At 36.4% G+C, this 26243-nt stretch overlaps 1 protein-coding gene across 2 annotated transcripts in view; it reads right to left on the bottom strand.

Moving 5' to 3' along the window:
* Nucleotides 1–26243, bottom strand: part of SPAST (spastin) — a 59020-nt gene that overhangs the window by 23045 nt on the left and 9732 nt on the right. The window contains exons 2-7 of one of the 2 annotated variants that reach the window (XM_045549342.1): nt 22322–22408; nt 20592–20675; nt 12905–13000; nt 7347–7534; nt 6306–6439; nt 5947–6040 (exon numbers count right to left, since the gene is read on the bottom strand). In XM_045549342.1, the coding sequence (XP_045405298.1) occupies nt 5947–6040; nt 6306–6439; nt 7347–7534; nt 12905–13000; nt 20592–20675; nt 22322–22408 (683 nt within the window). The remainder of the gene's footprint in view (nt 1–5946; nt 6041–6305; nt 6440–7346; nt 7535–12904; nt 13001–20591; nt 20676–22321; nt 22409–26243) is intronic. The other variant, XM_045549343.1, reaches the window with a different exon arrangement.

Raw genomic sequence — 26243 nt, 5'->3', positions numbered from 1 at the left:
CTCTTGTTTATCCATTAACCTACTGATGGACATCTTGGTTGCTTCCAAGTTTTGGCAATTATGAATAAAATTGCTAGAAACATTCATGTGCCGGTTTTTGTGTGGACATACTGTTTTGACTTCTCTGGGTAAATACCAAAGAGTAGGGTTGTTGGATCACATGGTAAGAGTACCTTTAGTTTTGTAAGAAACCATCAGCATTCCCATCAGCAATAAATGAAAGTTCCCATTGCTCCACATCCTTGCCAGAAATTAGTGCTATCAATGTTTTGGATTTTAGCATTCTAATAGGGTACGATAGTATCCTATGGATTTTTTGTTTTATTTATTTGTTTATTTATTATTTATTTATTTATTTATTTATTTATTTGAAACAGGGTCTCACTCTGTTGCTGAGGCTAGAGTGCAGTGCCATCTATAGCTCACTGCAACCTCAAACTCCTGGGCTCCAGTGATCCTCCCACCTCAGCCTCCCAAGTAGCTGGGACTATAGGTGCACATTACCACACCCTGCTAATTTTTAAAATTTTTTGTAGAGACAGGTTCTCATTGTGTTGCTCAGACTGCTCTTGAACTCCTGGCCTTAAGCAATCCTTCTGCCTCGGCCTCCCAAAGTGCTAGGATTATAGGAGCGAGCCACTGTGTCCGGCCATATTTTTTGTTTTTGTTTTTTGAGACAGTATCTTGCTCTGCTGCCCAAACTAGAGTGCAGTGGTGTTATCATAGCTCACTGAAACCACGAACTCCTGGGCTCAAGCAATCCTCCTGTCTCACCCTCCCAAGTAGCTGGGACTATGGGCAAGTATCATGATGCCCGGCTAATTTTTCTATTTTTTGGTAGAGACAGAGTCTCACTCTCACTCAGGCTGATTTTTAACTCCTAGCCTCAAGCAATTCTTCTGCCTCAGCCTCCCAAAGGCTAGGATTACAGGTATGAGCTACCACACCTGGCCTTCTTGTTGTTTTAATGAGCAATTTATTTGAAGGCATATGATGTCAAGCATATTTTCCTGTGCTTGTTTGCCATCTGTATATCATCTTTGGTGAGGTCTCTGCTCAGATCTTTTGCTCATTTATTAATTGGGTTGTTTATTTTCTTGTTGAGTTCTAAAAGTTCTTTGTATATTTTGGATACCAGTTCTTCGTCAGATAATATATTTTGCAAAGATTTTCTCCCAGACTGTGGTTTGTGTTTTCATTCTTTTAACAATGTCTTTCATAGAGCAAAAGTTTTTAATTTTGACAAGGTTAAACTTATCAGTGTTTTCTTTCAAGGAAAGAAAGTGTCTAAGAAGTCACTGCTGAACCAAAGGTCACCTAGATTTTCCATATGTTACTTTCTAGAAATTTTGGGTTACATTTTAAAGAATCTGAATAACCCCAGGAAAAAACGGTTAACACCTACGGTCATTTGGAGAAACCAAATAAATAGCAAGCTTTCTGCTTGATCATCTTGTGATTATCCCACTATCACCAAGCTCTACTTACCTACAGTACAAAGTTGTAATCAACTTTTTTATTCTTCCACTATAGTATGAATGGACAACCAGAATAACAAGACACTTTAGAGAAGCTTCCAACATGAAAGAGTTTAAAAGAAAAAGAATAAAAAGGAATCTAGGTGAAAGAGAGACAATACAGTAAACAAAACTTCATAAAAACTCTAATATTCTTAGAGACAAAGAAGAACCTCCATCTATGAAACAAGAATAGGAAGCTATAAAAAAGGATCAATCAGAGGATAAGAAAGAGCTCTTGGGGCTGGGTGCAGTGGCTCACACCTGTAATCCTAGCACTCTGGGAGGCTGAAGCAGGAGGATCGCTTGAGGTTGGCAGTTCGAGACCAGCCTGAGCAAGAGTGAGACACTGTCTCTACTAAAAATAGAAAAATTAGCCAGGTGTGGTGGCACATGCCTGTAGTCCCAGATTCTTGGGAGGCTGCGGCAGGAGGATCACTGGAGCCCAGGAGTTTGAGGTTGCTGTAATCTAGGCTAATGCCACTGTACTCTAGCCTGGGTGACAGAGTGAGACTCAAAGAAAGAAGGAAAGAAGGAAGGAAGGAAAGAAGGAAAGAAAGAAAAGAAAGAAAGAAAAGAAAGAAAAGAAAAGAAAGAAAAGAAAGAAAAGAAAGAAAGAAAGAAAGAAAGAAAGAAAGAAAGAAAGAAAGAAAGAAAGAAAGAAAGAAAGAAAGAAAGAAAGAAAGAAAGAGAAAGAAAGAAAGAAAGAGGAAGGAAGGAAGGAAGGAAGGAAGGAAGGAAGGAAGGAAGGAAGGAAGAGTGAGCGAGCGAGCTCTTAAAGCTAAATTAATGATATCTGAAATGTCAGGGAAATAGAAAATAAATCTGTGTTCTACTGGACTAGGAAAAAAATAATTAAAAAAAAGAAAAGAAATTGGATGAAATCTCCCAGCAAGTACAATAAAGGATAAAGAAATAAAGACTTAAGAGGAGAGACAGGAAAACCAGAATATCAATTAAAGAGCATTCAAGGGTTCAAGAACCATCCACAAAAAGGTTTGAGAAAGATGGATCTGACCAGGGGTGCAGTGGCTCATGCCCATAATCCTAGCACTCTGGGAGCCTGGGGTGGGAGAATCACTTGAGCTCAGGAGTTAAAGACCAGCCTGAGCAAGAGTGAGACCCTGTCTCTATTTAAAAAAAAGAAGAGAGAGAGAGAGAAAGATGGATCAAAGAAAATAAAGGGAAAAAGAATTAGACTCCTACAACTTTCCTCAGAATTGAAGGATGAGTATCCAGAAAACTGCACAGTGAAGGAAAAAAAAGAAAATGCATCAAGCAAATCATTGTAAAATATCAGAAAAGCAGCATAAACAGAAGATCCACAAAGCTTTCAGAAATAAAAATAAGAAGTCCAATCTTAGATTCTGCAATCAAATTATCAATAAGGGAAGCCAGAAGAATAAAGATATTTTCAAATATACAAAATAACAAAAAATTCCCTCACACCAAGTCTTCCTCAGGAAGTTACTGGAGGATGTATGGCTTCAAAACGAGAAACAATGAAAGTAGAAAATAGGAATTCAAAAGAAAGGAGATCCAACATAGAAGGAAGGCGAAGGGAATTCTCATGATAGTAGTAAGGAGATTATAGACAAATTGCTTAGAAATAGTGATAGAGAGCACTACCGGTTTTGGGCCAGGCATGGTGGCTCATGAATGTAATCCTACAACTCCGGAAGGCCGAGGTGGGAGGATCGCTTGAGCTCAGGAATTCAAGACCAGCCTGAACAAGAGCCAGACCCTGTCTCTACTAAAAATAGAAAAAATTAGCCAGGTGTGGTGGTGTGTGCCTGTAGTCGCAGCTACTGGGAGGCTGAGGCAGGAGGATTGCTTGAGCCCAGGAGTTTGAGGTTGCAGTGAGCTATGACGACACCACTGCATTCTAGCCTGGGCAACAGAGCAAGACCTTGTCTCAAAAAAACAAACAAAAAAACCCCCCCAAAAATCCCCATGGTCCTATATGATAGTAGGGAGGTGGAGGAGAGTTTTTTCAATATTCCTTCCATATCTATGACTTCATGAAATGAGCAAGAATTAAAGCACTTACTTTAAGTAATTATGAGAACAATTTATCTTTAGTATTATTTATCTCCTTAAAACCAGTTTTAGTGTTAGATGACTTAATAATAATTCCATGTTTCTACAATGAAATAAAAATGTCAGTATACTGAAGAATGCCTGCCATACCCAACTTTCTATCCAACCTAACAATGTCCCTACTGCGGTCCATGCAAGGTTCCTACTATGGGGAATTAGGAATAAAGCTGATTTTGTGCAGAATCAGGGAACTTTATGGGATAAGTCTTACCCATTCATAGGCTTACCATGATCTATTTTGTGGGTCTATTGTGAAAAGCTGAGCTAGGAAAATAATATTCCCTTTGTTGAGAATCTGAAGTAGAAGAAAAAAATGTTTCATTTGGCAGGCGTGGCAATATAAAGATAAGTGTGTACCAGAATACAAACCCTAAAGCCTGGCTCTTCGACAGATCCTGCTCTTCCTTAGGTTTCAATTTACTAAGGTTTCTGTCTCTCCTGAGGCCAGGTTATTCAACATTATCTGAAGTAACTTGCAACTGGCATTTTTAAATTATTCTAGTCTCTTAATTGCACATTATGTCACTACCATGGAAATATGCCTAAATGCAAATTCATGTTGTTTAATCTTATTTTCTATTTTAGATGTGTTCTCTAAAGGCCTGGGTAAAGAAAAAGTTGAATGACTTTCCTAGCATAGCCCAAATATTTCCTTAGTATTACCTTCACAATTTTAGATATATTTTTCCACCCTAAAAAGCATGGCTCTTAATAAATACTAAAACCTACACTTAAGAATTAGGTGGCAGCTATAGCACTGAAGAGGTAGTTTTTTCTTTCTTTTCTTATTTTTCATGCAACACTGTTTTGAAGACAGGGGCAGTTCTAATCTTAGAAATCTTATTTCATTTGCTAGGCCTACCACTTAACTAGAATCTTAAGCAAGTAAGAATACCTCTTAGGACTAGTTTCCTTATTAACAAATGGACTAGATAACCGCTGAGATCCTTTTCAGGTCTACAATTATACAAATCTTCTTTCAACAGCTTTTTGTCAATATTCAGTCTGGGCCAGGCGTGGTGGCTCACACCTGTAATCCTAGCACTCTGGGAGGCCGAGGCAGGAGGATCGCTCGAGGTCAGGAGTTCGAGAACAGCCTGAGCAAGAGCGAGACTCCGTCTCTACTAAAAATAGAAAGAAATGAGCTGGACAGCTAAAATATATATACAGAAAAAAACTAGCCGGGCACGGTGGTGCATGCCTGTAGTCCCAGCTACTCAGGAGGCTGAGGCAAAAGGATTGCTTAAGGCCAGGAGTTTGAGGTTGCTGTGAGCTTGACGCCACGGCACTCTAGCCTGGTCAACAGAGCAAGACTCTGTATCAAAAAAAAAAAAAAAAAGAAAGAAAGAAAGTAGACTTGAAAAATATTCCATAAATTCTAGTACAGTTGGTACTCACAAGTGATAAAACATCATGAAGGCAGTATGAGAACAACTGAGACTATGGAAAAATGGAGCCACATAATCTTTGTTATATTCATTTAATAGTGTATCCATCACAATGTGCCACAAAATTGTATTTCCACTAGATGTTACTGATGAGTCCATAAGATTTGAATGTTCAAGGAGAAATAACTGTGACCTAGAAGTGGGTCCTCAGATTTATTTTTGCAATATTATTGAAACAGCACTAAACATGCAATCTGTGAATTGCAAAAACCCAAAACAGTGCTTAGTATGGAAAACCACATATTTATTATCAACTACAATATTACCTATCTTCCTCAATGATACGTAACATATGGGATGGAAGGTTAGGTCCCTATCCACCATTCATTGGCTCTCTACTTTGATGTATTAATATCCTTGAGAATAATTCTTCTAAAAATTGTTCTTCAAACTTTAATACTTAAAGAATTATTTTCAGGCCAGGTGTGGTGGCTCACGCCTGTAATCATAGCATTTTGGAAGGCTGAGGTGGGAGGATCGCTTGAGGCCAGGAGTTCAAGACCAACTTGGTCAATATAGCGAGACCTCATCTCTACCAAAAAAAAAAAAAGAAAGAAAGAAAGAAAAAAAGAATTATTTTTATCTTAATTTATCTTTTCTCTAATATGATTTCTGTCTCTTATTTTAAATCTCTCTCACCTTGATATCAAAATTATGCTCTACTGCCCATTTTTCCTAAAAATTTTAAAAATGGATTGGGAATTAGGAACTCCTATATTCATTCTCCCCTCCTATACTAATTTGTCAGTATCAATTGCTAATGTTTTGCTTGTTACCTTATGTGAATTAATCATTCTAGCACAGTCCAAACATTTTTTTACAATTACTATGAATTCAGTAATGGATGATGTTACAGGAAAATGCTAATATAAAGTTCTTACCTCAGGCCTCAGAGAAGGAAGAATAACAATTTCTTGCAATGCTTGTTTTGCCAACTCTTGACCAGCTATATCATCAAATTTAACAGCTGTTCCACTAAGGAACAAAATCTCAGTTAGTTCCCTATTAGAAATATGGTTCAGTTGTTACAAAATGAAGATTAGGTTCTACAAGTGTAGTCATTTTTATGTTATCTGTGAAACTACAGTTAAATCAATAAAGCAATGATTTTCTGCATTTATGATTAAAAACTATCATAAAAAGTATGTAAATCAAAGTATTATCTATGTCACTGATACATTTTAACAATGAAATTCAAAAATAAAAATATAAAATAAAACACTTTAATGGCAAAACTTACTTGTCCACAATTTCGTTCATTATAAGGTTAGCAAGGTTGCTGTCCACATTCCTAAAATTCTTCAAGTCTTTCTTCTTTCGAGGAGCAGTTGTAGGGGTAGAAGGTTTATTTGTTCTATTTGTTTTAGGAGTACCCTTAAAGGATACAAAATTTCCATGTAAAAATACAACTTCACATTTACACTTTTCACAAGTTAATAAACCTTAAAGTTCATAGAATACAAGCTTTAAAAATAGGAAAAAGGATATAAAAATATAAAAATTGTATATGTATCCCAAGGCACAACTCTACTCACTATAGAACTACATTTGGCATGAAGTAGGTTATAGAGGATTTTATCCAGAGACTTAGTTTTTATAAAAGAAAAAGGCCCTATGATAACAGTGTCATACAATTTTGATTCTTGTTAGAATTGTGACAAAATTCTAGGTATGTTGATGTTATAAAACATTTATGTAGACTGAAATAATTTAAAAAGAAATATATAGTATTACATAAAACAGGCTGGGTAAGCAATGCCTACTTAGGGCCAAAAAACTATGTGCCCTTGTGGATTAAAAAAAAAAAGATATTTAACTTGTCAAAACTTACCCATTCTCTAAAGTATTGCAAAGTACTTGTAAGAAACTTAAGCCGGGCACGGTGGCTCCTGCCTGTAATCCTAGCACTCTGGGAGGCTGAGGCAGGAGGATCGCTCGAGGTCAGGAGTTTGAGACCAGCCTGAGCAAGAGCGAGACCCTATCTCTACTAAAAACAGAAAGAAATTAGCTGGACAACTAAAGATATACATAGAAAAAATTAGCCAGGCATGGTGGCGCATGCCTGTAGTCCCAGCTACACAGGAGACTGAGGCAGAAGGATTGCTTGAGCCTGGGAGTTTTTGCTGTCAGCTAGGCTGACTCCACGGCACTCTAGTCTGGTCAACAGAGTGAGACTCTGTCTCAAAAAAAAAAAAAAAAAAAAATTGAATAAAGAAACTTAAACAAGCATAACATGTTCATCTGCAAAAGCACTGTAATTAAAGTTACTATCCCAGAATACCTTATGAGTGGCAGCTGCAGGACCAGGTCCCTGTCTCGCTCCAGAAACCATGGATAAACCACTGCAACTAGGTGCCCTGTGGTGGCTTGAAAGACCTGTGGATCCAGTTTTCATAACTGTTTTTGAACGAGGCAGTGAATTACTAGTGTGTGTTAAGGGATCTTTTCTTTTTGGAACAGCTCCACTTTCTAACAAGAAAAAAGTAAAACCATAGTGATTAGAAAATTGTCACCAGACATTATAAAAAATAATAATACAAATACAAATTTGCAAAACCAAGGTAATAATATGTTTTTAAATTCAGAAATATTTTAAAATAAGATTTCAATGAGAACTTATAGCAGAGTATTCACAGGGACTGTCAGGGTGGACAGGATTAAGGTTATTAGGCTTTTCCTTTTCCTGATGTATATTCTAATTTTCTCATAAAGAAAAATATTTGTAAAAAGAAGAAACAACTTCATTTTGGGGACAAGGAGGGGGATATAAAAAAGTTATCTATAATGGCAAATAAATAGCATTTGGAAATAAAGTTTCCAAATGCCTAAGAAACAAAACATAGTAAAGGCATTAGGAATAGGCTGTACAGATGGAAAGAAAAAAAAGCACTCTACTACTTTAGTTCCAAACTTTTGTGACTAAAAAATACTACGAGAGTCCACAGTCTGTTCCCACCAAAAGAATTTTTAAAATTAGTCAATGTTAATGGAAAGAGTACAAAGATGTACTTCTTAATATGTCCTGCATTTTATATGCTGTATATATGTAAATAAATATTTATAGAACACCTCTGATTAAGTCAAAAAGATTATTTGTCCTGTGATACTCCTCCACATAAATTGTAAGCTTTTAAATGTTCAAATCTCATTGCTTCTAAATAACATTTTTATATACTACATAACAAATATCAGTATTTATTAATAATAATGTCTACTGTGAAGATAAATGTTAAATCAGTCAGCAAATCAGAGTGGCCAAGAGAAAAGACAAAAGCCCCAGTTTTGCTTTTGTCATCAAATCCCTTAATATGGTTTAAGGAAACTAAAGACTCTAAACTGGTATAGGGAATCAGCTTAGTTATTTAGAGAACCAGTTTATCTTAGGTAAACTGTTATAAAATCAGAAAGAGTAAATAAAGTTCAAGTTTAAAAAAAACCTCCACATTCAGGATACCCTAAAATGAGGTTCTGACACTGAGACTAAATTTTTAATTGCCACAGTGGGACTAAAACCAGGATCTCCACAAGTAGAAGAATATACAGCATCAAGAAAGAGGCAATTTTGACCATGTACTCAAATATTCAACACAAAGCCAACTTTGAGTCATTATGTTAATAAAATTTATGACAATCATGAAGATTATTATAGACCCACTCAAGACTATCTTGGATTGTTCTTCTAGGACGCAAATGATTAGGACTTCTAGAATTGTTTTAGTCACAATAATGGCTGAAACTATCCCCTCTCTCCCCAAAGGTCTTGCAATTGCAGATTCATTTAATTGAACTAACAAATATATCAAATGGCCACTAAACCCTATGTACTAAGTATAGAAAAAAAAAACAAAAATGGAAATATGGTGCCTATCTTCGAAAACAAAATCAATCTACAGAAGACAATAGAGAGTGAACACAATTTATAATAGTTAGTGAACACATATCCAAATGATAAGGAAACTTAAATTAGGGGAACTTTAGAATAGAGTAAGGTTGATTAAGAGGTTTTTCCAGTACATAAATGTAAAGCTCTGAATCATATCCGCAAGGAACAATGGATACTGACCGTCAGGGAAGAAGCAGAAAAGCATTCCAGAACAGAGAATGACATAAGAAAAGATGTGAAGAAAAAGCAAAATCCATCTTGGGTAATGCTAAATACCATTCATTTCAGAGGAAAAAAAGGAGAATAAAGAAGAATTTCTGCAGAGAGAAAATACATAATCCTGAGACCATAAATATAAATTTCCAAAAAGAAAAATTATGAGAATGACAGGAGACTTTTCATCAGAAATAACAAATGTCGGCCGGGCGCGGTGGCTCACGCCTGTAATCCTAGCACTCTGGGAGGCCGAGGCAGGTGGATCACTCGAGGTCAGGAGTTCGAGACCAGCCTGAGCGAGACCCCGTCTCTACTAAAAAAAAAATAGAAATAAACTATCTGGACAACTAAAAATATATATAGAAAAAATTAGCCGGGCATGGTGGCGCATGCCTGTAGTCCCAGCTACTCGGGAGGCTGAGACAGTAGGATCCCTTAACCCCAGGAGTTTGAGGTTGCTGTGAGCGAGGCTGATGCCACGGCACTCACTCTAGCCTGGGCAACAAAGTGACACTCTGTCTCAAAAAAAAAAAAAAAAAAAAGAAATAACAAATGTCAATAGGCAATGAGGTACGTTCAAAATGTTAAGGGGGAAAAAAGTGACCTGTCATATAAAAATGAGGGTATTTTCAGACAAAACATAGAAAGGAGGAAAAAGCTATAGATGAAGTTAGAGAACCAAAAAAAAAAAAAAAAAAAAATCCGAAAACCTGTGGGGAAGAAAAACTCAAAAAGGGAAATATCATCCGTGTATACTTGGCTTCAGGCAGATAATATTTTACTAAGTCATAATAATGTTAACTATGATTTTTTTGATATAACTAAAAATAACAAGATATATGTTGGGAAATAAAGGCTAATGGTGACCTAAAGTAATTATGTTTTCTTCCACCTTAATAAAGAAGTCAATAAATATTACAAACTGATAAACCAGAAATAGCAATATAAGCATAATACTTGAAAATGTAATAGGAAGTATGAGGAAAAAAATAACAAGTTAAACAGTGTATGAGGAGCTGTGAAGGGTGGGAAGTGAGAAAAAAGGGGTCAGAGGGAGAATATTATTTTTCTTTGTAAGCCTTCCACTATTTTAAAATCAACTTTATTGAGGTATCATCTACAAATTATAAATCACATCCATTTAAAGCATACAATTTGATGAGTTTGTAAAAATGTATATAAGTGTAAAACAGCCATAAAAATCAAGACACAAAATGTTTCCATCATAGCCCACAGCTTCCTTGTGTCCATTTACACTCCTATCCTTGTCCTAGGCAACCATTAATCTGCCTTCTCACACCGTAAGAGTCATCTGATTTAGTAATTTCTACTGAAAGAAGTTCAAGGTCACTGAATCTTTCTTTTGACATACATTATCTGCTACTGAGGCTATCTAGTAAATTTTTAATTTCAGTAACTAAGCAACTTTAGAATATCTATTCTTTTTATTGTTTAATTTATATCACCTGCTAAGATTTCCTGTTTGTTAACTGATGCCATATATTCTTTTAATTCTTTCAACATATTTACAGCAGCTGCTTTGAAGTCTTTGTCTGTTAAACCCAACACCTAGGCCCAGAGTTTCTACTGTTTTTTTCTTTGAATAAGGGTCATACTTTCCATTTCTTTGCATGTCAAGTAATTCTGAGTTAAAAATCAGACAATATAGATAACATATTGTAGCAATAAGCAGACTTACTTTGGTGTGATTATTTCCTAACTCATCCAAGTGAAACATCCCAGAATGTTCCAGAAATGAGTGACACTAATAAACTAAGCCTGAGCAAGTCAGCTCATTCACTGGGGCTCACTGAGTATCAAATACCAATGCTGTGTAAATCAGCTGTCAAGTCAGTATGTCCTACCAACTTGAAAACAGAATTAATAGGACAGATTATACAGGTTGAGTATCCCTTTTCCGAAATGCTTAGGACCAGAAGTGTTTCAGATTTTGGATTTTTTTTTTTAATATTTACATTACACTTACTAGTTCAGCATCCCTAATCCAAAAATCCAAAAGCTAAAATGCTCCAAAGAGCATTTCTTTGAGCATCATGTCAGTGCTAAAAAAATTTTGGATTTTGAAGCATTTCAGATTTCAATTTTCAGATTAGAAACAGGGGTATTCAATCTGTGATAGGGATTTGAAATAAGACCAAGTTTTTTTTTCTTAATGGGTCCCAAGAAGAGAAAGGGCTTTTTTCTGGCATGGCAGAAAAAACAATGGGATCTAGCATGTGTCATGAAGTAGAAGAAAATCAAGATAACAAGGGAAAGGCATATCACCTCTTCATGGCAAGAGAATTTTTACTGTTTATCTTGGTAGGATTGTTAGGGTCTAAAACATGCATTTTAGAAACTTAACTATTTGTAATGCATTCATATATTTGTTTCCAGAATGTTCCTTATGAAAATGCCAGTCCTTCATAGCCATGCTAAGACAAACAGACAAAATACTTACATCTATACTTGAAAAAGCATTTTAAATCAGACATTCAAAGGAATGGGAAAAGGATTATAGCCATTGACTCTGTACTGTAAGACCAAGTCGAAGTGAGAACTCTTTAAGGCAGAGGTAAAGCCACAAGGGTGAGAGTTGATGATGTTTCTTCTATCCACCGAAATCCATTTACTCTATCTGTTCTCTATCAAAAGCTTAAAAGTTTATTCACGTACTATTCATGAATAAAAAAGGCAGTTGTCTTATAGCTTAATCTGAGGCTTTTCTGTTATAATTTGAACACAGTAGTATTTACTTTAATTTTAACCCTGGACATAAAACTGTTGCTGAAAAAGTCACCAATAAACTAGCTGAGATGTTGGAGAACCCAGGAAATGAAGAGTCTCCCACCTAAACAAAACGAAACCACATTTAATCTTCTGTAGAAGTTGATACCCAGAAGTTTTGGAAGATAGATTTAATCCATAGTAAATAACAATATTCTTATGTTTCTCCTTACCACGTGAAGCTTCGAATTCTAACAGGTTCTATAAGACATTCATGTACAGTACATATAAAAATTGATATGTAATGAAAATTAACATAAAAAAATTTAAATTTGTCTTAAAAAACACTTTATCTTGGAAAAAAATTGGTGTGGCTATCCATAAAAATACACAATAGCTTAAAATACAACAGAAGCAAAAGAACATTAATCATTTAAGAAAATGTAGGGGCTGGATGTGGTTGCTCACACCTATAATCTTAGCATTTTGGGAGGCCGAGGCAGGAGGATCACTTGAGGCCAGGAGTTTGAGATCAGCCTGGGCAACACAGCGAGACTGTGTCTCTACAAAAAATTGAAAAAAAAAATTAGCCAGGCACGGTGGCTCGCACCTGTAATCCCAGCTACTTGGGAGGCTGAGGTAGGAAGATAACTTGAGCCCAGGGGTTCGAGGCTGCAGTGAGCTCTGATCACACAACTGCACTGCAGCCTAGGCAACAGAGCGAGATCCTGTCTCTATTTGGAAAAAAAAGAGAATTTACCTTCATATTTTATAATCTCAAAAACTGGAGGTTGCAAATTATGTAAATGAAGCATGATTAGAATGGCTATGCCTTACTTGTTACATGTTTACATACTATGAATGATAAGGATAGTATATTTTCAACATAGCCCTGTGAAAACATAAAAAATTAAACCTACCATTATAAAGTTAAACTAACATTATCAAGTTAAGTAAGACTCTACTTTGCATGCAAGCTTTATTATTTTACATGTTAGTTAACCTAAACCCACCTGACTGGAGATGTCCGTTGCGGCATGTCAAGTTAGTACTATCATTATAGACGTCCGTTTGTGACTTGGAAAATGGCAAAACTGGTTGCAGCTTCTCTATGCAACAGAGGGGATTAAAAAAAAAAAACAAAATAAACAAAAAGAAAAGAAATATAATGAACAAATAAAACGTGCATGTGAAATTAAAATTATTCAAGGAGTTACAGTTGTTACAAGATGAAGCTTTTGCACTTAAAGGTCTTTAAAAATATAATTAGTAAAAACTCAGACATGAAAATAGCAACAGAAATTAACAAGTGAATGGCTATGTTCAAAATATGCCTTATTTAGGTTAGGTAACCAGAGGCAGTTATGTATCAATATTATCACCTGGAAATATTTACCAAATATTTAATATGTTCAAATCACTGTGTTGGGAGAGTACCATGGAGATAAAAAAAAAAAAATGAATGTGGTTTCTACTACATAGATATTTATTAAATATAATTGGCAAAATACAATCTACTTTTTAAAAACACTGCATAGTACAAAAGAAAGACCACTGAAAAGGCTTTACAGAGTAACTAGATTATGAGCTGGCTAGGATTTGAAAAGACAAAAAGAAAGGACATTTCAGGAAAGGAGAACAGTACTTAAAAAGGTAGAGAAGGAAACTACATGAACTACATATGTCAGTCAAAAAATAAAGGCAATAAAATAGAGTGGAATAAGCATGCTGCAGTAACCATGAGTACAGTACCCTACCATTTGTTTAAACACACACATGTGCACAGTTAAATACATCAAGATTACCTCTAAAGATGACCCAGAGAAACTGGTAATAGCAGCTGTCTCTGAGGAGGGGAAATGAGTGGCTGAGACATAGAATGGGATGGATGCATTTCATACTTAAACTTCTAAAATTTTGTGGCATGTGCCCATATCACCTACTTTAAAAAATGATCAGTTAAATATTAAAAAGGATTATCTCAATCCTACTTTGTACTTCAAATAACAAAAAACCCTCTCAAGATCTGGGTCTCTAAGCCTAACATCTGAAGCCCAAGAAGGTGGCAGTTTGATCTTGCTTGCCACTCTACACCACTGCTGTACTCTCTACCCCCATTCAAAGAGTCAATCTATGGCTAGTTCATGTATACTCTGCTCCACCACTTACTAGTGACATGACCTTGCATTCGCCCCAGGATTAAATAATGCATATAAGGTATGCATGTACTCTGTGCCTCATCCAAGATAGGGGCTCGATTTTTAGTATACTTTCTTCTTTTTTTTTTACTGAAATACTCCAAGTCATCAAAACTGATTCTTTTCTTCTATACCAGCAAGTAAGTGAACACATATAAAAATGCAACATATATATGATATATATACTAATTCTCTTCAACTTTCATTTCTAAGGTCAGACAAGCATGCACCATACTTGGTTTATGGCACAACCACACATGCCTTTGGGACAGGTTAAATAGCAGCAACCCCTTTTGCACAAAACACAAAGTACTACACAGCTTTTGTATCCTAAAATTGGCTGATACAATATACCCTGGAGCTTTTTTATAAATTGGTTTGCTAACAGGTAGGCCATCTGATTTTTCTCAACGATAATACTCTTTAAATCACCATACTGAGACAAAAACCATTTGTGTTGGTTAAAGCATAAATTAGAAAACATACTGATTTATAAATGCATTCTTCATCAATTAACACTCTCTTCAACGAAATGTAAGACAAAGTTCACAGAAACATTCATTATATAATAAAAATAAATGGAAATTAAATCCTCTGTTTTGATAACTAAGAATAAAAAACTATAGAACTTTTTAGGTTCACAGAGTTTAGATTTATATGTGTAGAGACACACACACATATACGTTATAGTAGTACAATGCTACTGTGAACTTTCTCCCATTCATTTCTGTTAAAGTAAACTTAGACTAACACTTGCTTTTAGAATGACTAAGGTTGAGTAGATTAGTCAATGATTGAAATTAAAATAGTAACCTTGCTTCTTGACCTCTCATACCCAACCCTCATACAATCATCTTAGTGATCTACTGAAAAGGAAAAATCTTACCATATAACTCTTCTACTTAAAACCTGTTAGTGGCTTCCCATTGCCCACAGATAAGACCTCAAGCTTCTTTGTATGACAAACCAGGCCATCCATGCTCTGCCTACATCTCTTATGCCTGAGCAATCCCAACTTCTTGCCTCCACCAGCACTCTCCCCTACTCACCAAGCTGTTTCTTGCTCCTAAGTCTTGATTCATGCAGTAACTTCTTCCTGAGATGTCTTTTCTTGCATGCTTTAAGAACTTTTATTTATCTTTTTAAGTCTACACTTTAGGGTTTACTTCTTCAAGGAAGCTTTCTTAGAAACCTGTTTTCCCACCCTTACAAAATATCTGTATACCCCCATCTTGTAGTGATAAATATCTATTTATGTGTCTTTTCTCCTACTATGTTATGAGGTCCTTAAACAGAGGAACCATTTTGTCCACTCTATCAGTAAATCCATTTGTTCAACCTTCAAATATAATCATAATCCAACCACTTGTTATCATTTCTCCTGATACCACCCTGGTCTGAGCCTCCATCATTTTTCTCCTAGATTATTGCAGCCGTCTCCTCCTAAGTGCTCTCCCTGGTTCTGCCTGTAGAGTCTATATTCAACATAGCAATCAGTCATCTTTCTAAAATTTAGGTCACATTATGTCATTCCTTTCCTAAGAATTCTTATAACTGCTCCCCATTTCACAGGTGGTAAAAGCTCAAGTCCTCATGGTGGCTTATACAGCCCTATGTGTTGTGACAACACCTCCTCCCCCACCCCACTGTGAGTTTTCTGACCTCGCCTCTGCTATACTCTCCTTTCTGGGGTAAACTGGCCTCTTTCCTGCTTCACAAATACACCAGGTATATTCTCTTAAGGCTTCTTCTCTCTGGATCATTCTTCTCCTAGATATCTTCATGGCTAACTCATACCAACTTCTCAAAGAGAGATACCCTGACCATCCTGTTTAAAAGGAAAAACCCAAACTACCTCCTGTCCACTCCAAATCTCCCTTACTGTGCTTTACTTTTTCTTTTTTTTTCATATATTTATCACCTTCTAATATACTGTATAACTTATTTATGTTTGTCCTCTACTATCTGGCTTCTCCCTGCTGGAATATAAACTCTATGGAGGAGGAATCTTTGTCTATATCCCAAGTGCCAACAACAGTGCCTAGTACATGGTAGTCACCAAATAAATATTTGCTGAGTTAATAAATAAATTTAGTTTATATCCCTTAACACTATACCAGGTACATAGTAGGGCCTTAATAAATGAATAGTGGCAGGGGAGGGAATGGGTATATTCACACCTAATGGGTGCGGTATGCACTGTCTGGGAGATGGACACACTTGTAGCTCTGACTTGGGTGGGGCAAAGGCAATATATGTAACCTAAACATCTGTACCCTTCCAATATTCTGAAATTAAAAAAAAGAAGAAAACGAAGAAAAAAATAAATGGATGGTAAATGAGGTATATCTGCCAGGTATACCAAGATGCTAAAATCAAAATTATCTTTTTATCTACAGCAGGTTAAGCTTTGCTATAAGGTTCATTATCAATAAACCAAAGATAAATAATACATATGAACTTTTCCCATCTTTATTAGAGAGGTTGCATCCTCTCAAATCAGTCTATAAGAGTAACTTCCAGGATCATTCTCCCCATCCTTTATTCTACTTAGACACCCATCTGCCACCATACTTCTGGCAACAAGCTCCAATTTTTAACCAACACATAATACACAAATCAGTTTTACTACACATTTGTACACAGATCTTTTTTTACTGCCTTTAGCATATCTACTCCCAGACCTTGTGAGTTCTTAGAAGACAGGAATATGTTGACGCCTCCTCTCCTATCCACCTCTTCCCACTTTTAAAGTAACATATTTCATAAATGAGCACATAGCATTTTTGAGGACAAACTAGACAGCAACTTCAAAACATCCAAAATAATAATGCTTTTAATCCCTAGCTTCATATTGTATTATATATGCTTTTTGTCCTCTCCTCCAATAATGCAAATAAGAAATTATACAGGCTGCACATAGTGGCTCATGCCTGTAATCCTAACACTCTAGGAGGCCAAGGTGGAAGGATTACTTGAGCTCAGGAGTCTGAGACCAGCCTGAGCAAGAACAAGATCCCATCTCTACTAAAAATAGAAAAAATAACTGGGTGTCGTGGTACATGCCTGTAGTCTCGCCTACTGGGGAGGCTGAGGCAGGAGGATTGCTTGAGCCCAGGAGTTTGTGGTTGCAGGGAGCCATGATGACAATACTGCACTCTACCTGGGTGACACAGTGAGACTCTGTCTCAAAAAAAAAAAAAAAAAAAAAAAAAAAGGCCAAGTGCGGTGGTTCACACCTGTAATCTGGGAGGCTGAGGCAGGAGGATCACTTGAGGTCAGGAGTTCGAAACCAGCATGAGCAAGAGTGAGACCCTATCTCTACTACAAATAGAAAACATTAGCCAGGCATGGTGGCACATGTCTATAGTCCCAGCTATTTGGGAGGGTGAGGCAGGAGGATTGCTTGAGCCCAGGAGTTTGAGGTTGCTCTGAGCTAGGCTAACGCCACAGCACTCTAGCTTGGGCAACAGAGAGAGACTCTGTCTCAGACAAAGAAAGAAAAAAAAAATTACAAAGTCACATTCCAAGACAAGTCTATAATTGACGAGACACTTCCAATGTGTTATCATATCACAACTTCAAGTAAAAGATTAAAACCAACTTTTAATTATTTAATTTGAAATATGTTACAAAATATTCTATAATCAAATGGATTCTGCATTATATATGATAATTTATACATACACTGAACGGCTTTATAGCTAAAACACATAGAAAGTACCAATTAGAACAATTATTTTACTGTAACCTTTGATACAAATTTAATTATATTTGATAAAGTAATAACCTTCACTCGGGAAGAAAGAAGGCAAACCCTGTCAACCACAGAAGCCAAAAGAACACCACCTTGTCAGCCATCTGAAAGCAGTAAGGGTTGCTATTTTAACAATGTGGGGCAAAAAACCCTACAAACACAATGACTATGTAAGATCAAATGAATGAATGAATGAATAAAACATTTATGTATGTATGTATGAATATATCTTTCTACATAAGCAGGGGAGGTGATTACAGACAGGTAAGGAGTTGAATAAAAACCAACATTTTTAAAGTACTTACTGTGGGTTGGGTTCCTTCAATAATTCAATGGTCACAAAGATAAGATAATATTATCTATTAGTCTCATATTAAAAATTAGGTTAAAAAGGCTTAGACATGGCAAAATAATTTACCCCAAATCACAAAGCTACAAATAAATAAGGTCTGCCTGCTTGCCAAATATCTACTGTTTCCATCACACCAAGGTATGGTAGAACCACTCATGTATGGTGGGTTTTTGTTCCAGTTTGAGTGGTATATTTACCTGAAGAATATATTTTTAAAATCTATACCACCAAATAGAAGATTATGAAAGTTTTCTATTACAGCTGATGAATGCTGAAAGAATAACAGAATTAAAATTCACTAGGCATCAGTCATAGGTAACTGCTGTTAACCTCACAAGAAGATTGGAAGACCTGATGAACACACACAACCACCTATGATGTAGTCCTATCATGAAAAAATAAAAATCAACTTTCAATTTGATCGAGTCTTATATCCAACTATCAATTTACAGGGTGGACAGAAGAACATGTTAAAGATACCATAGAGATGCACATAGCAAAAGTCAGACTGTAGGAAACACCATGGAACAAAGACCTGGTTTTATCAATAAATAAACTGCAATAAAAATAAAAACAGGCCAGGCGCGGTGACTCAGGCCTGTAATCCTAGCACTCTGGGAGGCCGAGGCGGGCGGATTGTTTCAGTTCAGGAGTTCGAGACCAGCCTGAGCAAGAAGCGGATTGTTTCAGTTCAGGAGTTCGAGACCACCCTGAGCAAGAGCAAGACTCCGTCTCTACTAAAAATAGAAAGAAATTATATGGACAGCTAAAAATATATACAGAAAAAATTAGCTGGGCATGGTGGTGCATGCCTGTAGTCCCAGCTACTTGGGAGGCTGAGGCAGGAGGATTGCTTGCGCCCAGGAGTTGGAGGTTGCTGTGAGCTAGGCTGATGCCATGGCACTCTAGCCAGGGCAACAGAGTGAGACTCTGTCTCAAAAATAAAAAAATAAAATAAAAAAATAAAATAAAAACAGATGGGCCTGTACATTAAAAGAGACATAACACATGGATCTGAGATCCTGGTTCAAATAATTATTAAAAAAATAGTAAAAGTTATTAAATTGACAAAATTAGAAATTTGTGGGCTTGGTGGCTCATGCCTATAATCCTAGCACTTTGGGAAGCTGAGGTGGGAGGATTGCTTGAAGCCAGGAGTTTGAGACCAGTCTGAGTATAAGCAAGACCCTCTCTTTACAAAAATACAGAAAAATTGGCTGGGCATAGTGGCTCGTGCCTATAGTCCCAGCTACTCAGGAAGCTGAGGCAGGAAGATTGCTGGAGCCCAGGAGTTGGAGGTTGCAGTGAGCAATCATGATGCCACTGCACTCTAGCCTAGATGACAGAGTAAGATCCTGTCTCAAAAAAAAAAAAGAGAAAAGAAAGAAAAAACTTTAATTTAAAAAGAAATTTGGACACTGACCATTTTTTTTTATTAATGTTAAAAGAAATTATTGGTTATTTTTTGGGTGTGACAATGGTATTTCAGTGATTTTATTAAATATTTTTAGAGTCCTTATCTTTTAGAGATACAATATGAAATACTTATAAAAAGATAACACGCATTTGTTTCAAAATAATATAAAGGAGGGGACAGTGAGGAGGAATAAAAGGGGGGTTGGCAAAGTTTTTCTCTAAAGGGCCAGATAGTAAATATTCTAGGTTTTGAGGGTTGTGTCATCTCTGTATCAGCTATTCAACTCTGCCACTATAGCAGGAAAGCCACAGACAATACACAAAGGAATGGGAGCAGCTGTATGTGAATAAAACTTTATAATATTAAATAATAGGCAGTGAGCTGGTTTGGCCCATGGGCTGCAGTTTGCCAGTCCTTGGTATAGATAAATCAAGACTTGACCATGAGTTGATAATTATCACAGCTGAATGATGAATAATTAGGAGGTTTATTACACTCTTCTGTTTTTATATGCTAGTTTTCTGTAAGTTAAAAAAGAAAGCCTAGATCACATTTTCGATCATTGATCTATTTCTATCTATAATTATTTTGTTTTTGTTGTAAAGACAAGGTCTCATTATGTCACCAAGGCTAGAATACAGTGGCACCATCATAGCTCACTGCAGCTTCGAACTCCTGAGCTCAAGGGATCCTCCTGCCTCAACCTCCCCCTGCCTCAGCCTCCTGAGCAGCTGGGACTACATGTGTATACCACCACGCCTGGCTAATTTTTCTTATTTTTTGTATATACAGGGTCTTGCTACGTTGCTCAGGCTAGTCTCAGACTCCTGGCCTCAAGCAGTCCTCCTGCCTCAGCCTCCTAAAGTGCTGAGGTAACAGGTGTGAGCCACCACAGATGGCCCCCTATCTATCTACAATTAAAGTTTTATTGAACACACATTTCCAATATCCAATTATACAACACATTAAGTGATACCTAGAAGCTGTAAACGGTCCTTAGCCATAACCAAATTAGTCATCATTTTAGCTTGAAGGCGTCTAGCTCTTTCACACTGTTCACCTGAAAGAACAAAACAAAAAGAGGAATTAATTAAAATATCCACATTTCCCTACCAATATTGTTTCAAAATAAACTATCACCCCAACTACTCTCATGGGGAATAAAAGTCTTTATAAAGACGTTAAGAAAATATTGTTTTCAAACAATACCTACTAAAAAAATCAATTACAGTTTCTCATAACCGTTTCAGACCAATCGTGGTATATTATGGATTTTGTGCATATTTCATGGAGCCTAAGATATTTTTTCCCCACATTTCAAAAATCTTTGAAATTGGGATGCGTTTTAAAATAGTGCCAACTTATTTAATACTAATGACATCAGGCAGGCTGTAGTGATAACAGTTTTCCATTGCTTCTGCAGGTACAAATTCAGTCATAAATACTGCTGTTATAGCAAAGTCTAAATAAGACTGAAACAGCCTATGCAATAAGATTAAAATTCAAATTCTAAGTAATAAGAAGAGCATGTATCATAGTTTAACTGACATAGTTTTTTCTCTTAGTAGTACCACTGAAGGCATTTTTGATTCAATAAAAGTGTTTTTCTTATAACCAATGTATCTTCTAACTTTTCTTCTATGTGAGTGACAAAGAACAAATATATTTTGCACATAATTCGTAAAGTCATGCTCAAAGTCTCAAAGGCCCACCTCCCATGTTTACTTATTCTATTCTGCTTTCTTTTATACAGGAGACCAGTAGCTAGGGATGCAGTCAAAATATAAAGGGGAGAGGAAAAAAGCAGGGTAAATATTGGACACATTATAATTAGCTGATATAAGTTGTAGAGTCATCTAGCCAGCCAACAAATACCTACTGAATGGATTAATTCTTATCCTAAATACTATAATTTTTTATTCTGAATCTATTTTAGCTATGATAAACTAAAATAATTTGGTACCCACATACTACACAATATTCATAGCATAGTACTTAAGAATTTGAAGTCAGACTGAGTTCACCTGCAGCTTGAGATTTTAGGTAAGTTACTTAACTTCTCTGTACTTTAGGTTACTCATCTAAAAAAGATAACAGCAGCTACAGAGTGTGAGGTGGTGGTAAAAATTAAAAGAAATACTACATATGAAGCAGTTATGATGACACTTGGGTGTTTGTAGTAATTGTGCAATAAATGTTAGTTGCATATTTAAAGATACTATTAGATACTAATTTTTAATTTGAGGTGATAAGAAAGTAGAGAAATAACTGCTTTGGTTTAAAAAGCCAAGTGTGAATTAACATAAGATATTTACAGCTCATATTCTAACATGCAGTCAAGAAGCATTACCCACAAGTACAAAAGCAGTTTGTGGTTTAACTACTTCTTCCCTCCTCAACAATGAGAAAGGGACTAGCTTTCAAAAATAGGGCTAAAACATGTGATCAATCACCAACAGTGGTACCAAGGAAGAAACAAGTAATGTAGAGGTCATTGCTGGAATGCTACAAGTAAATCAAGTTTCAGCATATCTAATTATAATTTCATTTTTAGAATAGATTATAAAGAATTAACTATAAGTCTATAAATGTCAATAACATTTAAAAATGTTTAAATATCTTTGCTAAGATAACTAGATCTGAAATCAGGACAATTATGTGAATATAATTTGGAATGGCTATAAACAAATATAACTATAACCTTACCTTGTCCTGTAATTATGACTGCTATTCCTTTTTCTAGTTCTTCAATACCTTTCTTATACCATTCCACAGCTTGGTCCTTCTGTCCTGCTTTAAAATAGAAATAATTATTTGTATATATCCTGAGTATGAAGAACACAAAATAAACATTTCCCAAAGCATGCTATTGATAGATGATACATGAAAAATAGGATTGTGATCAAGTAAGTCTGAGAAACATTACTATATAACTTCTTAGTACTTTCAGTATCTTAATGTGTATATGTATCTCCAGGAGGGGAATACAGTCACAACGTTTCTCAAAATTTCAGGGCTGTGAGTCCTTTTTTGCTTACCATCTCATAGGGGTTTTTTGTTTGTTTGTTTGTTTTGTTTTTTTGAGACAGAGTCTCACTCTGACATCCTAGGTAGACTGCAGTGGTGTCACTGTAGCTCACTGCAACCTCCAACTAACTCCTGGGCTCTACATGATCCTTCTGCCTCAGCCGCCCAGGTAGCTGGGACTACAGGCATCCACTGCAGTGCCTCGCTGGGTTTTTTTCTTTCTTTTTGGTAGAGACGGAGTCTCACTCTTGCTCAGGCTACTCTTGAACTCCTGAGCTCAAGTAATCCTCCCACCTTGTCCTCTCAGAGTGCTAGGATTACAGATGTGAGCCACCGCACCCGGACACCATCTCATGGTATTGATGTTCATAACCACTGAAATGCTGTACTAGAGAAAGAAATTTTATTTAGGAATTTTCTTAAATATATACTTATGAAAATTATAAACACAATTTCAATAAAAATGAGAAAAAAAAAAAGCACTATTCAATCTAATACTTCTTTTTTTTTTTTTTGAGACAGAGTCTCACTTTGTTGCCCGGGCTAGAGTGAGCGCCCTGGCGTCAGCCTAGCTCACAGCAACCTCATACTCCTGGGCTTAACCGATCCTACTGCCTCAGCCTCCCAAGTAGCTGGGACTACAGGCATGTGCCACCATGCCCAGCTAATTTTTTCTATATATATTTTTAGTTGTCCATATAATTTCTTTCTATTTTTAGTAGAGACAGGGTCTCACTCAGGCTGGTCTCGAACTCCTGAGCTCGAGCGATCCACCCGCCTCGGCCTCCCAGAGTGCTAGGATTACAGGCGTGAGCCACCGCGCCCGGCCTCAATCTAATATTTCAATCTCATGTAATGAATGTATTGTTGGGTACCTCCTTTCCAGAACAGTTTTTATGTAACAATTGATTGTATCATGAGAACTGGTACATGAGATTACGAATGTGGCATTTAATAACACATACATTTCTATTTTCTTTCTTTCAGTTTTTTTTTTTTTTTTTTTAGAGAAAGGTCACACTCTGTCACCCAGGCTGGAGTGCAGTGGTGCAATCATAGCTCACTGCAACCTCAAACTCCTGGGCTCAAGAGATCCTTCTGCGTCAACCTCCAAACTAGCTGAGATTTCAGGTGCACACCACCACACCCAGCTAATTTTTCATAGAGATGGGGTCTAGCTACATTGCCCAAGCTGGTCTCAAACTCCTAGCCTCAAGCAGTCTTCCTGCCTCAGCCTCCCAAGGTGCTGGGATTACAGATGTGAGCTACCATGTCCACATTTCTATTTTCTTTAAACCAAATGATTAGTTTAAAATATTAATTCTTGATCCAAGTTAAGCTTTAAAAGGATCTAAAAATTTGGCATAATCAAAATATGTATAGGATACTTTATTTTTCTGTTATTTTTTTTTAAAGGTGGAGAGCTGTGAGGAGGGGTGTTCAGTTGCCTTGTTTGTTTTTGTTGAGACAGAGTCTCACTCTGTTGCCCTGGGTAGAGTACAGTGGTGTCATTGTAGCTCACTGCAACCTCCAACTCCTGGGCTCTAAGTAATCCTTCTGCCTCAGCCTCCCAGGTATCTGGGACTACTACAGGTGTGCACTGCAATGCCCGACTGGAGTTTCATTTCCTTTCTTTTTGGTAGAGAAGGGTTTCTCTCTTGCTCAGGCTAGTCTCAAACTCCTGAGCTCAAGTGATCCTCCCGCCTCAGCCTCCCAAAGTGCTAGAATTAAAGGCATGAACCACTGTGTTGCGCCCAAAATGTGTATAGGATATTTCTATAAAGTGATCATTATACTCAAATCTCATTGTTTTTCAAAAGTAATTTCTTAGTCTTTAGAATCTGCAAAGCCTCATAAGTGGCTAATACAGAGACAGAATAAACCAAAGGTAGAAATCACTGATTAGAACTGTTTTTCATTTTTTCCCAATCTCATAAGAAAAAGTAATTTCTTACATATAGTATCATCAGTATCTTACACTGCCCACAATGGAAGAGATTCTTGAGTTTGTTGTAAATCAACTCAAGTTATTTCGATGTTCACTCTCCTGGTTTCAATAAAATATCTGTTTACATGTTAATTTGAAAATAAAGGAGAAATTATAGAAAATAGTAAAATAGCACTTGCATTCTGACTCTGAGAATATTGATAACAATGTCCTACTTACTGAAAAAATTTAAAAACAGTGAGTATGACATAGCAGATATAACAGAAATTCCTTTTTTGCGTCTCTTCCCATTCTCTCGCCCCTTCCCTTCTGAGAAACCACCATTACAAATTGAGTGCATATCTTTCTAGGATGTGTTTTTCTATTGTTCCTATCTATATTTGTATTGTTTTATTTTTTAATATACATTTTGAAGACTAGACAAATGCATAAAGTTATGTTTCTTTTGAGATCTAGCTAAGTTGCTAGTTCATTATTTTGACTTATGTATAGTATCCTGTATTATGCTACAATTTATTAAACTATTTTTTCTGTTAAAGGATATTGAGATTGTTTCTGGTTTTTTAGTATTTCAAAAAATGCTGCAATAAATATACTTGTACCAGTCCCCTAATAGATATCTCCAGTTTCTCTAGGGTTTAAGAAATACAATTGATGAGTCATATAGTTCATCACATTTTCTCCATTCAGAAATCAACAAAGTGCTTTTTAAGAGTGCTTGTACCAATTTATAGTCCTAACAGTAGTGTATCAGAATTCTCATTGACAATATCCTTACGAACATTTGATTCTGTCATTCATATACTCCATATTTTTAAATGAATATTGTGTATGCAACAAAATTTCAAAGTATTTTTTACCAAAAATTGAAGGGCAAAAAAGATAAACTGTATGTTGACTTTTTTTAAGAAATAGGATCTTGCTCTGTCATGCAGGCTGGAGTACAGTGGCACGATCATAGCTCACTGTAGCCTTGAACTCCTGGGCTCAAGCAATCCTTCTGTCTCAGCCTCTCCCGTAGCTGGGAATACAAGCACACACCACCACACCTGGCTAATTTTTTAATTTTTTGTAGAGACAAGGTCTCACTATGTTGCTCAGGCTGGTCTCAAACTCTTGGCCTCAAGTGATCCTACTGCCTTAGTTTCCCAAAGTGCTGGGATTATAGGCATGAGCCACTATGCCTGGCCCTGCTGATCTATTTTAAAACAACAAAATGCTGTGAAGAGTTTTGACACATTATCTCTAGACAAATGAGTGATCACAAATAAATTCACTTACTCTATGACCTAACATTTTTTGGTAACAGCTAGTTCACTTATTGCATTATTTGAATCTCATAAGTTAGTATGATAGTAGAAAATGCAGATACCTCTTACCTAAAAGTACAAGACTACTGGAGAAAGGATAAAAATATAGGTCAATGGAACAGAAGAGGAAGTCCAGAAACAGCCCCATGCATATGTTGTTGATTGACTTAGACAAAGAGGACAAGGTAATTCAAGGGAGAAAGAAGAGCATTTTCAAAAAATGATGCTGGAGCAAGGGGCAGTGGCACAAACCTGTAGTCCCAGCTACTCAAAAGGCTGAGGTGGGAGGACTGCTTGAACCCAGGAGTTCAAGACCAGTCTGAGCAATACAGTGGGGGGGGGG

The sequence above is a fragment of the Lemur catta genome, chromosome 4 (assembly GCF_020740605.2).
Source record: "Lemur catta isolate mLemCat1 chromosome 4, mLemCat1.pri, whole genome shotgun sequence".
Lineage (NCBI taxonomy): Eukaryota > Metazoa > Chordata > Mammalia > Primates > Lemuridae > Lemur > Lemur catta.
Note: the sequence above shows the minus strand (reverse complement) of the source record. Positions and strands in the feature narration are given on the sequence as shown.